The sequence below is a fragment of the Talpa occidentalis genome, unplaced genomic scaffold (genome assembly GCF_014898055.3).
Source record: "Talpa occidentalis isolate TD23 unplaced genomic scaffold, MPIMG_talOcc4v2.1 talOcc4.11, whole genome shotgun sequence".
NCBI lineage: Eukaryota > Metazoa > Chordata > Mammalia > Eulipotyphla > Talpidae > Talpa > Talpa occidentalis.
In genome coordinates, this window is record NW_023601104.1 from 81,302,127 (window position 1) to 81,318,795 (window position 16,669).

General features: G+C 39.1%; 1 protein-coding gene across 1 annotated transcript in view; it reads left to right on the top strand.

Moving 5' to 3' along the window:
- PTPN21 (protein tyrosine phosphatase non-receptor type 21) overlaps window positions 1-16,669 on the top strand; it is a 55,228-nt gene that overhangs the window by 9,871 nt on the left and 28,688 nt on the right. The window contains exons 2-4 of the mRNA XM_037503742.2: window positions 9,640-9,809; window positions 15,116-15,213; window positions 16,514-16,581. Of these exons, the coding sequence (XP_037359639.1) occupies window positions 9,640-9,809; window positions 15,116-15,213; window positions 16,514-16,581 (336 nt within the window). The remainder of the gene's footprint in view (window positions 1-9,639; window positions 9,810-15,115; window positions 15,214-16,513; window positions 16,582-16,669) is intronic.

The following is a 16,669-nucleotide window of genomic DNA, read 5'->3' on the forward strand; positions in this document are numbered from 1 at the left end:
GGAGTATGTCTAAAATTGTGTATCCTTTGTTAATGTTTGCCCTTTACCACTAAACATAAGCTCCAGTTGGTCCTCCCAGTGCCTGGCTGGGGCCACTAGTCAATGAGAGCCCCGGAGTAGAACTCACATCCACCAGTTTCAGGTTTAACTTATTTCCCTCAACAATCCCTTGCTTTCCCAGAGAGACTGCTGTTTTTCATAGTGGAAAGCAATTCAAGTATTAATGTTTTCTAATAAGTGATTCTATTTATTTTTTAAGATTTATTTAATTTATTTATGCATACAAGAGCTGGGGTGTAGGCCAGAGGTGCGCGGGGTGAGAAGATTCACCAGAGACTAAGTGGGGAGCAGAACAGGTGGATCTTCTCACCCCCCGCACCTCTGGCCTACACCCCAGCTCTTGTATGCATAAATACACCGCTGAGGGGAGCAGCAGGAGAGGCAGGAGAGGTCTGTGCCATGTGGGTCAGCTCCCTGGCTGGGGATCGAACTCGTACTGCAGTGGCTGCGGATAGCTTCATGGTGCTGAAACCTAACCCCTTGCACTACCAGGGAGGCCCTAATAAGTGATTTTATTTTATTTTTTTAAAGATTTATGTATTTTTGTACAAGAGCTGCGGTACAGGCCAGAGGCGTGGGAGGGTGAGAGGATTCACCAGAGACAGAGCGGGGAGCAGAACAGGCAGACGACTGAAATACACTGCTGAGGGGAGCAGCGGGCGAGACAGGAGAGGTCTGTTGCGCCATGTGGGTGTCTCCCCAGCTGGCCAGGATCGATCCCACGCTGTAGAGGCTGTGGACAGCTTCACAATGCTGTGCTCAACCTTCTGTGTCACCGGGAAGGCCCCCTAATAAGTGATTTTAAAAGGAAAGAAAGGGAAAGAAAACAAAAAGTTACTGAAGACAAAATTTAGTGAAGGAAGTTGGTAAGCATTGACTTTTTTGCACTAAAGATGTGAATGGAATTTTATCCTGTTTGGGTTGGGGACTCAAGCTATGATAAGGACTAGTGTTACCTGCATACTTATTGTAGAGGAAACACTCTTGTAAGTGCTTTAAATGTTTTTGCTTATTTTGACCCTCAGCAATCCTAAGAGGGAGGCACTACTAACTATCCCCATTTTGCAGATGAGTAAACTGACACACAGTACCTTGCTTATGGTTATGTGGCGAAAACCACCCCCTGAGTAGTTCTTCTGGCTCCTTGGTCGCATCTTCCTAGCATGTAACGTTGGGCAAGGGACAGGTGGGCTGCCAGCGAGCTGGTGCCATTAAGAACAACTCGACTCTTGGGCCTCCCCGGTGGCGCAGCAGTTGAGCGCTGGGTTTCGAAGCTGCCCACAGCCTCTGCAGCGCCAGTTCTATCCCCGGCCGCTGGGCGAGGGTCCCACACGGCACGCAGACCTCTCCTGCCGCCCACTGTTCCCCTCAGCAGTGTACTTTGTCAGTCTGCCTGCTCTGCTCTCCGCTCTGGCTCTGGTGAATTCTCTCACCCTCCCGCGCTTCTGACTATACCCAGTGCATGTATAAATAAATAAATAAATCTTTAAAAAAAAGAACAACCCAACCCAGTTTAGCCTCCCATTTTGGATCTTGTTTTAAGTATTCATGAAATATTGATTACTAATTTTAATTATTATTACTTGTCATTTTCTTAAAATCTGTTTTTGAAGTCAAATGAGGCAAAGAAAGATGAGCCTGAGAAGGAACATGAAGTGTGACTAGGTCAGCAGGGCTGCGTTGAGGGTGCGGAGCTGCTAGAGCCAGCTATCCAATGGGAAGCCTTTTGAGAGCTTGTTCCCTGGTATCAGGCTGATGAAATACACCCCAGGAGAGTACCTGCTGAGAGATTTTCCAAAGCAATATCTGAAAGCCCCATTTAAGGTGAATTTGGGGGCTCCTAGAGTCAGAATCTGCATCCAAGCAAGAAAAAGTAGTAGAAAAATAATCTGAATTGTTACTCCATTTTTAATTCTTCTGTAGGTCAAGTTTTGGTTGTTTGAATTGTTTTTTTAAAAAAGATTTATTTATTTATGCATGCAAGAGCTGGGGTGTAGGCCAGAGGTATGGGAGGGTGAGAGGATTCACCAGAGACAGAGTGGGGAGCAGAACAGGTGGATTGACTGAAATACACTGCTGAGGGGAGTAGCAGGTGAGACAGGAGAGGTCTGCTGCATCATGTGGGTCAGCTCCCTGGCCAGCCGGGGATCGAACTTGTGTTGCAGTGGCTGCCGACAGCGTCATACTGCTAAGACTTAACCCCTTGTGCCACCAGGGAGGCCCCTGTTTGAATTGTTTTTTTCATTGAGACTTTTATCATTATATTCCTTGAATGTAGGGTAATTGGATATGGAATAATGGATAGAAGGCAATTCCTGTTATCCTTGATAGCACATATTTATGGTCAGTTCATCCTCTTTTAAATATGATGACATTTCCGCTTATGTATTTTTCTTTTTTCTTTCCGAATTATGTTTATTGAGTCTTTTGTCTTTTTAGATAGTGCCTTCTTGAAATAAAATGTCCTTTGGGTATGCTACTTAAGTAGTTTAACAATATTGAGGGTGTATTTCTGAGATACCATCTTTGCTTAGATAGGTGTGTCCTCTGTGCCTTATTCCTCAATGAGGAACATAATTTAAAAGGAAATTCTTTAAAATCTAAGTGTGACCTTTATTAAATGGAACTATATTTAAATAAAAGAAAAATAACTAATGTATTAAAAATTTTCTAACTCTTCTTGGAGCATTTGTGTGTATGGAAGAAATATTTTTTTACATCTATTATAGAAAACCATCTTGTAAATATGTGAAGAGTCATTTTATGTGTGATGACATCATGAGTCAAAAATTTTGACTAATGAAGGGCACAATGATAGCTTTTAAGGACTGAAGTCCAGGAGTTTCTCCATCTATATCTGTCTAGAATTGTAACCACAAGTTATTTCCTTGATTTTATCATCATCAGATCTTTCTTGGTAATACTAATATGAGAGCAGTGGAGCTACTCTGTGGGCAATAGAAAATGTGTTGGGTAATCTGTCAAGCACTAGAAATCTGCTTTGACTAGAGTATTTGTTTAAATGGATATGGACCTTTATACATTTTGAGTTCTTAAATCCTCTAATTCCCTTTCTCTATGGCACTGCAATCTTGCAGCCATTTCTGTGTAAAACAGAAGAACTATAATTTTAACCTGACAAAAGTGAATGTTGAAAAAAATAGGTAGCTATTCCTAAATACATTCATTATCAGGCTCCATTTTCACTTTGTGTAGTTATAACTTCCAAAAACATAGCTTGCACTGCTCACTGTCTGTGGCCAGACAAGATAAAAGGAATAATTAAGACTTGTTCAGGAAATCATTAAAATTTCCTGTGAATTAATTGAAATACAGAAAGGAATATTGGCCAAATCAGACCAAAGTTGTCTGACTTTTCACTTTCTTCTCAAGAAAAAGGGAACAGTTGCTATTTATCCGTTGCTTTAGAGCATTTATGAATTAAGCTAATAAGCAAGCCCAGAATGGCTCAAATTCAGGAATTTTGAATAAAGAAATTGATCTAATTCATTCATTGGAATGAGGTATAATAAATAATCCTATAATTAACTCACTAATTAAAATGGTTGAAGAATGGCAGGCCCTGTTCCCCTCAGCTCTGGGGAAACCTAAACAAAATGACCTTTTCTATGAAAGACCAAAAATAGAGCACACCAGTCTTTGCCCATATTCAAACCATGTGCAGCACCATGTTAACCTGTAATTCTTGGGTAGTAAAGTGTCATATATGCTAAAATCTCCTGTTTAATCTTGGCTTACTTTTAAAAAATATAAATCTATTGCTTTAATCTTATAATGGAAAATCTTTCTCTATAGCACTTAACACTTCATTTCCCATGATTTACTTGTCCTTCTCGTACTGGAAAGAGGACAGGAATTGTGTTCTCTCATTCAATGCTGTATCCTCACCACTCCTTGATACCTCGGTTTAGAATGTATTCATTGAATGAATAGATGAATCTTTCTAAAAAGTACCCTATAGTAAGTTTTTTTAATGATGTTACTGTGTTTCAGAATCATTGTGTTCTTCCTAGTATCTTATTATTTAGGGTAGCAAAGGAAAGGTCAGGGCAGTCATCTCTGTAGATAATGATCCCAGTAATTTCCTGAAATTAGCTCATCATTTCACTCTTTCCTTGAAAGTTAAATGCCACAATAACAAAAAAGGTGCTTAATTACTTTGGTTTCAGTTCAGTTTCAGTATAATTAGGAGACCAGTATGTCCTTTTGATGGAATTTTTGGGTCCTCACATGTGCTAGAGTATAGTGATAATGGACATTATCACCATGACTGTAAAATAGGTAATTTATTTTTTACTAAGGACAAAAGAAAATGGATTAAAATTAAACAGACAAGGAAAAAATACCATTAACTTTGAGGCAACGTGACTCTTGCCATGCTAACTGTCAGAGGAACAAGTCAGATGCTTCAGATGTTTCATTATTTATGGCCCACTTCAGGGTAGCTGTAGCACTGGCCTGGAGTTAGGCTAATACTTGTTAACTCCTTTTGTTAGATGATCTCTGCCGGGGATAGGCTTTATTTCACCCTATCTCCTTCATCTCTTTCCGGATGAAAAGTCTTCTGACTCTGCCTAGCCTAAGAAAATGCCAGGATAAAATTATCATTGCAGTTTTATATGGGATTAGCTTTTATCAAACTCAATGAATCAATGGCTTAAAAAAACCTTCTGGCTAATTTGTGTGTCCCGCTGTGCTGCTTTAAAAATAGTGCAACTAAAAAGATTCTTAAAATAATTAGACTAGAAATGACCTGGGGATTAGGAAAGGGTTCACATTCTGACAGACCTGGATCTGCTTGTTATAGCTGGTGTCTCTTTAGATGGCGGTGATTTGGGGACACTGTCCCTTTTACACAAGCTCAGGAATTTGTAAACTAGGCTTTTCCTCAGAACAGAAAACTTAATTATCAAATTACCTTGTTCTCAGAATAAATGTCAGCTCCTTTAAGGTAAAGTTAGCCCAACCATATTTTGCCTGAAAACAAGCCGAGTTCTGAAATTGCTTAACTTTTGTTTTTACTGTAATTTACACAGCAGGCAGTTACCTGTGCAACGTTAGGGAAGTAGCTTTGAAAAATTTTAACTAGTTGTGAGGAAATCATTGAATAAATATAAAAATGCTGACAGTGAAGTAGTTTCACAAAATTCTGTTCAATGATAATTGAGGATTGATCTCAGGGATGTTTGAAGACCCAGTGATTCCGAGGCTTCTGCTGGAATGCATTTCCCACAGATCAAGCCACCTTGCACTGGTCACCAGGCAGAGTAGTCAGAGCTGTGGAGATTGAGAAGCCACATGGAGGTCAAGTTTCTTAGCAGAAAGGGCCCTGGGAAGTTAGGTAGGGCGTTTTGGGAGGCATGAACTTAAAGCCAATAATTAAAGACTGGTCTATGGGAAAATTTTTATTGCAATTAGACCAAGTCATAAACAATACAGCACAGGCGTAAGCTGGAAGACTTGGATGCAAGAGAGGACATGTGATTCTGGAAAATATTTAGACCAAGTATGGACTATAATAGTTGAAATTTAAGGCACACAAGGACTTGTCTGTACCAAGGTTTGTACATCTCTTTTACAAAGTAAAAGGGCCTGGTAAATCCTAACTTTGAAGGTAGAAATTAGTTTGACTATTATTTGAAGTTGTATTTTCAAGGAAGAAACATGCTCAGTTCAAGTTTTGTTCTATTCTTTCAGTCACATTTGAAGACATCCTATCTGCTAAATTTGTGTGTGGATAGCAAATATAACAAAAGTGCTCTTAAGTTTTGTCAGTACCATTATAACTTACAAGTACGTCACAACCTTTATTTTTTTAAAGATTTATTTGTATTTATTTATGCATAGAAGAACTGGCGTACAGGTGAGAGGTGTGGGGAATGAGAGCATTCACCAGGGAGAGTAGGAAACAGAACAGGCACACGGACTGAAATACACTGCTGAGGGGAGCAGCGGGGGAAGCTGCACCATGTAAGTTAGCTCACTGGCTGGGGATCGAACTCATGCTGCAGTGGCTGGTGATAGCTTGATAGCCCCAAGACATTAACCCCTGCAGCACCAGGGAGCCCCTGACTTAACAACTTTTTGAAGAAGGCAGTGTACGCGTTATTATCCCTGTGAAGAAACCAAGACTCATTGAGAATGGTGGGGCCAGACAAGCCAAGTCTTTCTGCCTTCAGTATCTTCTCTGTGCCATGCCTTGCTGGTATAGTGCAGTTGAGGTATAGCCCCTTAGAGGAAATAGAAATAATAAGTAGATATCAAGGCAGTAAAAATTGAAATATTTTCATGGCTTTGGAAAATATGGTTGAACTTACAAATGAAGTAAGGAAACCACAGTTGGCCAAAGTACTATAAAAGGACACATAATAAATTTGTTTTCTAACTATCTTTGGGAAATGCAGTAATCTCATAACTAACTCTTCCTAATAGCAAATCTTCCTCTTTTGTCCAAACAACTATTTTAATGCCAGTCTTTGGAAAGATTTATAAACTTCTTTACACATCTTAAACAAAGGACATTAATTATTAGCAACAGTGGTTGTTAAAGATATGACTAATGTTTAAAGTTATTATGTTCCCTTGATAAGTAACTTCAGACTGCCACGCCTTGGTCATTCTTTATAACTTCTTTCTAAATGGTTTTTGTTTGTTTGTATGTGTTTTCTTGCTGGAGAGCTTTACCCATTACTTCCTACCACTGCCAACATGCTGTTTTAAAAACCCCTTTCCTTTAATTTTCATCTTGTAATCTGATTTAAATTAGATAACCACATGGTTACTCTCATTAAAATTGGATATTAAATAAGGGTAAAAAGATTCATAAAAGAGACAGGAAATTTCTTCTCTGTCAAAGTTTTTGTTTCCCAAACATATTTTTGCCTACTGTGTGTTTCTCAATTATTTTTGGGTAGTTGAGGTTGCCAGATAATTGTCAAACTTACAAAATCTTGACTTTAGTATTTATTAGAAAATTAAAAATTAAAAAAATCAGCTCATGGCTAGACTCACCTGTTTCTAGATAATTTTTTTCTTAGGCTTTTGAATTTTTTTTTCTCTTTTTGTGTTCCTTAGACTTTTAAAAATGAATTTGATGTATTTCAATATTAAAAACATTTTAAAGTCTTTTTTTGAAAAAAATTTAAATTGTTTCTGATCCTAAAGAATCTTTTTTTAGATGAAATTCACATAGCAGAAAATTAACCATTAAGTAAACAATTTGGTGGCATTTAGTGCATTCACAGCACCACCTCTGTCTAGTTCCAGACATTCTTATTACCCTAAAAAGAAACCCTATAGCCATTAAACATTAGCTCCTATTTGTCCTCTCTCCCAGCTTATATCCACCAGTATACCTTTCTGTCTTTTTGGACTTAATGATTCTGGACACTTACTATAAATAAAATAACAAAATTTGTGTCTGGATTCTTTAGCATAGTGTTTTTAGGTTTATCCACATTGTAGCATTTATCTCCTTCATTTCTTTTTTTTTTTTATGACTGAATGCTATTCCAGTGTATGTACATTCCACAATTTGTTTATCCTTTGCATATTGATGGACAGTTGAATTGCTCCCACCTTTCAGCTAATGTGAATAGTTCTCCTATAAACATGCCTGAATATATATATTTGAGTACCTGTTTTTGAATACATATTTGAAGTGGAATTGCTGGTCATGTGGTGACTGTAAATGTTCAGAATACTCTATTCATAAGTGATAAGTTGCTTGGGTGGCAAATGGAAGCAAGAGAACATTCATTCAGCAAATTCTGCTTAATTTCTAGAAACTTCTTGGATATAAAGGGAAGACAGACAGATTCTTAATCTTATGACATTTCTTCATAAAAACTTGTAAGATGAAATAAATATTGAGGACATATTTGTATAGTTAACTCTACACAAAATTCTTTTATTGAATGGATAATACAGGTTAAAGAAATAGCCTGGGTGTTATTATATCTTGTTTAATTGTTGCCCTAAAGTTATATTATCCAATTTGATAGCCATAGATTCTTGCAGCTATTTAAGTCAATTAAAATAAAAAACATTAAAAATTCAGTTCTTCTCTTGCCTTAGCCTCAAGTGCTCAGTAGCCACATGGGGCCACTGTGTGTAAATTTGCTCCCATAGCTTTATAGTTGCTTTAGATTAATATGTAGGGGCTGACTGGAGAAAAAACTAGGCCAAGTATTGGGCAAGTTGCCCAAATGGCCAGCACAAAGGGAAGTAGGAGAGGTGCCTGCTGTGTTTTCTGGGCCTTTTAGAAAACATAGAGGTTCCTTTGGCCACATCCATGCAAATCTATAAGATAGGTGACATTTTAGACATCCAGGGACGGGCACTGTTCAAACAGGAAGGCCCCAACGTTACCATGGTAAACCTAGAAATGTCTATAATGTTAACCCAGAATGCAGTTGGCATTGCTGTAAACAAACAAAGGCATGATTCTTGCCAAGAGAGTTCATGTTTGCATTGAGCATACTAAGCTCTCTAAGAGCCAAGATTCCTCCTTGCAACATGTGAAAGAAGATCATCAGAAAAAAAGAACGCCAAAGAGAACTGTTCTTGGGTTCAGCTGAAGCACAGCCTGCCCCACCCACAGAGGCATACTTTGCGAGAACCCCTGTGCAGTGATGGCATGATGGGGTATGCAAAAAGAAAAGACCTCTGGACTATTAAAAAAACTGTATCTAGTGAACTTCTGGGGCCAAAGAAGAATTATAATTGCCTCTATCACTAGAGTTGATAATATGTACATGGAATTTATTTATGAGAGCCAAATTTGAGAGTAGTGAAAAGTTGAATTAATTTCAACATTCAATAGTCTACTAAGTAATCTATTAAGATTACTTATTAAGATTAATCTATTAAGATTACTTAGTAACCTACTAAGTGGAGACCCAGTTATGCTTATTCTAAAATAAGAAATGTGGGGCCTCCCTGGTAGTGTCAGGGGGTTAAGTCTCAGCACTATGAAGCTATCGGCAATTACTGCAGCATGAATTTGGCCAGGGAGCAACCCACATGGTGCAGCAGTCCTCTCCTGTCTCACCCTCTGCTCCCCTCAGTAGTGTATTTCAGTAGATCTGCCTGCTCTGTTCTCCACTCTATCTCTGGTAAATCATCTCACCCTCTGCACCTCTGGCCTATCTATACCTCAGTTCTTCTACATAAAAGTAAATAAAAAATATTTTAAAAAATATGAAATATGATAAACTTAGTATTGCAGTAATGAAAATAAGTATTTTTCAGCATGTAGGTTTGTGTAAAACTGTGTGGCAGCCATTACAATCTGCTGTCTAGGCCAGGTTGCACTTTTTGGGACAGAGTAGAAGAAATAGTAAGAGGAATTGACTTTTCACTTGTTTCCATAATGACAAGTTGCTCAATAGGTCTTGTCTCTTTTTTTCTTCTTCAGGTTTCACTATTGTCTATTTCTATGAAGAGAGGCAATAGGGGGGCTGCTGTCATTTGATCCCAGCTTCTGGGTTAATGCAATTAAAGGGTGGAAGTCCTTTTATGTGTTTTGTCTCCTTCAGTGACTTTTCCTCTTTGCAGATCACTTACTTCAGCCTCTGGTACCACAATAAGCAAAATCAGCGCCGGTGGGTAGATTTGGAAAAGCCTCTAAAGAAGCAGCTGGACAAGCATGCGCTGGAGCCCACTGTCTATTTTGGGGTGGTGTTTTACGTGCCTTCAGTCTCACAGCTGCAGCAGGAGATTACCAGGTGAGAGGGCCATGCTGTTTGTCCTTAGGCAACCATCTAGTGGGACTACAAATGGGCAAGGAAGGTTTAAGTCAGGCGACTTAAAGACTAAATTGCCTTCCCTCCCCTGATTTTAAACCTCGGTCATACCTGGGGATGGGGCCTGTGCTGTGCCAGTATCCTGCAAGTTGTAGGAAATACAGGAGTGATGAAGGGAAAAGTGGGGTCTCTACCCTGGCTGTGAACTCTTTTTTTAATGATATCACCTTGATGGCTTTGTTGATTTGTTTATGATCCTTTGCAACAAGGAATTAAGGGGAGGTTAGAAAAACGAGTTGTAAAAACCCTGCATTGGTCCCTCAAGGAAGAGGGCAGAAGTGATCATTTGGCCCTGTGGGGCCAGGAGCTACATTCTGCAATGTGTGGAGATTGGGAGTAAAAGGCAGGAAGAGATTTGGATCCCAAAGTTGTGGTCATTAAGTACATGTAAATGGGATGGTCATATTGAAGGTGGGATAGAGCAGGGAAGCAGTCATTTGTTTTACCTTGAAGACCAAAAACAAATGGCAGGAGTAAAATTTAGATTCTTAAGCCTGCCTTTCAGGGTCCTCCTAAGTGCACCACTACCTCCTCTTTGTCACCCTGTTTAATACTAGTTTTGACTACAAGAGACTCCTTCAGGTGCCCTGAACATGCCATGTGCTTTTCATCCTAGCTCTTGCTCTTATAGCTAAATGGTAGAATTCGGTTCATCTTCCAAATTTTAGTTTCAGAGATACCTCCTGTACTAAGCTTCTCTGACCCCCAGGATGGATGAAGAGAGCTTGGCTTTTGCTTTGCTTGACCCCCAGGGTGGATGGAGAGAGCTAGCATTTGCTTTGCTTGAACTTCAGTTAAGATGGCAGCCTTGGGCCTCCCCTGGTGGTGCAGCGGTTGAGTGCTGGGTTGTGAGGCTGCCTGCAGCCTCTGTAGCGCCGGTTCATTCCCCGGCCACCGGCGAGCGTCCCACAAAAAAAAAAAAAAAAAAAAAGATGGCAGCCTTTCATTATAGTTATTTCTGTATGTATTTTATCTTTTTCTTATATTTTATCTTTTTCTTATCTTTTATCTTTTTCTTTCTTAGCCCATGTTTTCTTTCATTTTATCTTTAGCACAGTATCTAACAGTACCCTGCAGAGAGGAAGACCCTTATACTGCCCTGTTTGTGTGGTGGTCTTTGTAAGCACTCGGTTTGCCAGTTATTGGGAGAGGGTGGAAGAAGCAGACAGAATCAGGCAGTAAGAATAAACATGTACTGACCATGAAGGAAATCTGAGATGGGAATGTTGACGAGAATGGAATCCAGGAGAAAAAAAAACAAAACCTCGCAAATGACCACTTTGAGTCATTCAATTAAACATTTACTAGATAGAATGATATGATCAAAAACCCTTATTGGTTACTGTGGAAGATGGATGTACAAGTGAGTGTGCTCGGTGCTGCCCTGCTCTGTCTGGTGCCAGTAGCGGTCTATATAAATAAATCATCATAGCATGTCATAATGATAAATGCTTTATTAAAGCACTGGATTGCTAGGGTGGGGCATGAGGAACATGGACAGGGAAGATAAAAAAGGTGCACTTTATGTGACGAGAAAGAAGGGCATGGAATGAATCTACCACATCCACCTTGCTGGATGAGTTTTAAGTAAAATTTCTGATTTGCCTGTGTTTTTTTGATCTGTGCTATTTAGTATATATAATGAATGTTGAGTTAAAACATTTTTTTTTCTTGGTGATCTTTAGAGTAAATATTTTGGGTCCTCTTTTCCTGCAGTAAAGCCTTGGGAAAAAAAAAGTGTATATATAATTGCTTCCATGAAAGAGTTTAGGGACAATGCCATGAAAGATAATAAAAACAGCAACACTTATGTTTTGCTCTGTATGTAAGGCTTCTTCCTAAGTACCTTGCACTTATTAAAATGATTTGATCTTCACAACAAATCTGTGAAGTCTAAGTATCATGGCTGTCTCGGTTCTGCGGAGTGGGAAACAAGACACAGAAAGGCTCAGTAACTTTTGCCCAGGTCTCACTGCTGCTGTGTGGTGACACTGGGCTGTAAATGTAGGCTAGCTGACTCCTTCCTTACTCTCAACCACTGTTCTATGGAGTCTAGAATAAAGTCACTCAAGAATATGGGGAGGGACCTCCCTAGTGGTGCAAGGGGTTAAGCACTGCACTATGAAGCAATCCACAGCCTTTGTGGCACGAGTTGGATCCCCGGCCGGCCAGGGAGCAACCCACATGGCGAAGCAGACCTCTCCTGTCTTGCCCATTGCTCCCCTCAGCAGTGTGTTTCAGTCAGTCTGCCTGTTCTGTTCCCCACTCTGTCTCTGGTGAATCCTCTCCTCCCTGCATCTCTGGCCTGTACCCCAGCACTTGTATGCATAAATAAATAAATCTTTAAAAAAAAAAAAAAGAATATGGAGAAAATACTAGAAAAATCTGTAACTGGAAATTTGTGACAGTTACCCTTCAGACCTGGATTCAAACTCTAGTTCAGCTTCCCTCAGTGGAATTGAGCATATTACTTAATCTTTGAGCTCCAGTTCCTTATCAGCCTCATTAACGAAAGACTGTTGTTGTTAAATGCCTAAAAAGCAGCTAACAGTGCAACAAGGAAACTAGTGTCTGTGACCCTGCCTGGAATCAGCAGGGAGGGCCATGGCAGCCAAGGAGAAGTGTTAAGGGCCCCTCATTCTTTTTTTTTTTTTTTTAAGTAGGAAATTTATAATTACCGTTTTAGAATGACTTGGAAAACCTAAGGTACACACTTTTGTTTTTTAGATTTATTTATTTGTTTTTGCATGAAAGAACTGAGGTGTAGGCCAGGGGTGTGGGGGCGGGGAGAAAAGCGGATTCACCAGAGACAGGGTGGGGGGCAGAACGGGCAGATCTACTGAAATACACTGCTGAGGGGAGAAGCAGGCAAGCAAGGAGAGGTTTGCTGCGCCATGTGCATTATCTCCCTGGCCAGGGATTGAACTCAGGCAGTTGTGGTGATAGCTTGATAGTGCTGAGACTTAACCCTTAGGCCACCAGGGAGGTCCCCCCATCATTCTTTTTTTTTTTTTAAAGATTTATTTATTTATACAAGCTCTGGGTACAGTCAGAAGAGGGGGAGGGTGAGAGAATTCACCAGAGCCAGAGCGGGGAGCAGAACAGCCAGACTGATGAAATACACTGCTGAGGGGAGCAGTGGGCAGCAGGAGAGGTCTGCACACCATGTGGGACCCTCTTCGGTGGCTGGGGATCGAACCGGCGCTGCAGAAGCTGTGGGCAGCTTTGCAGCCCAGCACTCAACCACTGCCACCAGGGGAGGGGCCCCCCCATCATTCTTTACCTGATAAAAAGGAGCATGCCAGCCTGCAGGCATGACACATTTACCTGGTATCAAATCAAGGTAGAATTTTTTTGGAAAAGATGTTGAACCAGCAGTGAATTTAGAATAAATGAAGAATCAGCTCTATAATAGTAAAAGTAGAATATAATGAAATAGAATATTTCTGTGAAAGGCTAAGTTAATGTGGTTTGTGTATGTGGCTTTCCAGTGATTTTTATCTGATTGAAGAAGAGAATGTAGACTATTTAGAATTTGTGGACAGTACATTCAGTAGATTGCTATCTCCAAGTGAACAATTTTCTTCCAAGAGAAAAAGGAACTGCTGAGTAGAAAGTTTCAAATTTTTCTCTTTGACAAGTTCCCAGTGCTACTTCCATTCTGTATAGTGATGGAGGGAAAACTGTAGTTCTGCTCCTAGTGGGTAGAAGGAAGTTGGATCTAAATTCTTTTTTATTTTTTTAATTTATTTATTTGTTTGTTTGTTTGTTTATTTATTTATTTATTTATACAAGCACTGGGTACAGTCAGAAGCGCGGAAGAGTGAGAGAATTCACCAGAGTCAGAGCAGGGAACAGACTAGGCAGACTGATGAAGTACACTGATGGGGGGAGCAGCAGGCGGCAGGAGAGGTCTGCGCGCCATGTGCGACCCTCGCCGGTGGCCGGGGATCAAACCAGCGCTGCAGAGGCCATGGGCAGCTTCACAGCCCAACGCTCAACCGCTGCACCACCAGGGGAGGCCCTGGATCTAAATTCTTAATCGATTCGGTGGTGTTTTGGCAAGCTTCTATGGTAACAAAGGATGGAGGCCTGAAAGCAAGCTAAAATAGAAAACGGTGATGTAAGAACACAAACAAGCAAAGAGGTAGACTCCTGGGGGAATTCCAATATAAACAGTAACTGGATGCACTTTGGACACCAAACCTGGAAGAGATTCTGGATTTGAGGTGGTTCTGTAGAATGTATTGGTCAATCTTCATTCAGTGCCATATCCCCAGCATCTTGAACAATGCTTAACCCCTAGGAGGCCCTCATGGTTGCCTGTTGAGTGAATACAAGAAAGGCAGTAATAAATCTTCACTGTGAGCTTTATCAGAATGGAGCAGTGATACAAAGGCACCATTGATTGGCTTAAAGTATGTGATTGCTGATAATAATAGCTCTGTTTACCGAATAATTGAATGCTGTGATCCAGGATTGTGCTGAGAGCTTTTAATATATATTCTTTGAGTATGTTCAATCTTGTGAGAGGTGAGAGTACTCTCATTTTTCTGGTGATAATTTAAACCTATCAATTATGATGACCTGCCCAAGGTCACGCACAATGCTAAAATGGAAAGCAAGAGTTTTACCTAGGTCTGCCCCACTAAAACCTGTACTGGTAACTAATGCCTTTTTAACATTACAGAATGTTAAAAAAAAAAAATAGGACCTATTCCTTTTGGAATTTCATCAACAAATACTTTAATATAAGCCTGGTCTGAAATATCAGGAATGATTTTCTTCTGACTACTTCCCAGCGGTAGGGAACTCCCACTAGAGTAAGCAGCTTTGTATTGCCAAGTTACTAAGTAGGTGTTTTAAAGATTGGCTGTTGATTCTTCATTTCTCCAACTGAAAGAATAAAATAGGGCATAAGACAAAGGATCGATTGTCTTCTAGATGGTTTTGACTTTGAAATAACTATAGTCAGGGATAAGTACCTCAGTAAATTGATCAGGTTGTAGTGTTTAAAAAAAATGTGTGTGTGTGTGTATGTACAGGCATGTGTAGGCGTGTGTAGATGTAGATATGGTCAAGGACATTCTTGCCATTCTCTGAAATCCTCTGAGGTTCAGATTGTATTTAACTTAACTTCTGGTCTTCTGCCAAATTTTGATAAATGCATTATGTCTCAACTGGAGGTAATATTGATAATGACATTTTTAAGTTGACATTTTTTACAGGTATCAGTATTATCTGCAACTGAAGAAAGATATCTTGGAAGGAAACATTCCTTGTACATTAGAACAAGCAATACACCTAGCAGGCTTAGCTGTTCAAGGTAAATAAATGGCAACTGATAATGTAATAGATCAGATTAAGATGTGTGTTATAACCAAAACAACAAAGTATCTTTAAAGTTACTGACTTACTATAGTAATCTTTAGATATTAATGAAATATTATTGTTATCCACAGAACTTCCTATGGGAAAAATATTTGGATTACTTCAGTGAAATATAAGGTTTCTAGAAGGCTAAACATGTAATCATATATCATCAGAACAAACAGTCCAAAACTGGGGAAAACACACACACACACAGAGCATTGAACATTCTATGTATTCTTCTAGTTCAAGGATTTGATCTTTGGCTAGCCACTGTGTTAGAAAGGTCAGCCAAATATTGAGGTCGGTGAGGTTATGTTAACTGATATTTTAAGCATACATCATTTGCTGGGTTTCTTATTTTTCATTTTATTTTTTATCATGGTAACGTTGGATACAACACTGTATATGATTCAGAGGTATAGGGTCATGTGTCTTTCGATGTGTTATCATACCATACCTCACCCTCCACGGTGCAGTTTTAGCATCATTAATCCTAATAGATAACATGTTGGATTTCACAAGTAGTTTCAAATTGTCATTTTTCATGTCTCTATACATGCACTACATGTATATGTACTTACATATGCACTTTGGGATGACTTCTGACGGGGCATTCTTTCAAATGATAACTGAAATAGAATCTTGAAATTATAATTTAATCAGAAGGATTATTGAATAAATTTCCTTCACATATTAGCAGCCATGAGACACATAGCACTTCTAGACAAATGCCTGTATGCACATGGAACCACATTTCTTTTCCAAGTATTTTGAATCCTCTTAAGTGTCATCTTTGACTTTAAGTGCTTATTTTTCATAAATTTATTGCTTAACTATTAATTTTTTTAATAATTTAAGATTTCAAAACAAATACATCTTGCAGTGACATAGTCAAATTATCTGATTCCCTAGAGGTAAACACTATTGTGAATAGTTGGATTTCTTCCTGACATTTTCCTGTGCCTATGTAAGAATACATTATCACAGGGCAGGTTTTGTTTGTTTTTTAATTATAAAATGAGATCATATTATATAGTTTGCAAGTTGCTTTTTTACTCTATTCATAGGATTGATAAGATACACAAATTACTTAATTCATGTTTTTAAAGATATTTTAAAAAACATTATAATTGTAAGGCAATTATGACTTCTGAATCACAAATACTCCATTTATATACTGTATGTTTGAATTTAGTTGTATGTGTGTTTTGTTACGCAAATTAAACGTAATCAATATGAATACTTATTTATAGCTGATTTTGGTGACTTTGACCAGTATGAATCCCAGGACTTTCTTCAGAAATTTGCCTTATTTCCTGTGGTAAGACTTCTTTTGATGTTGCATCTTTTTTGTTAACCGTTTATACCTGTGCCCTTAACCATCCCTGACATGAAGCCCACGAGGTAGA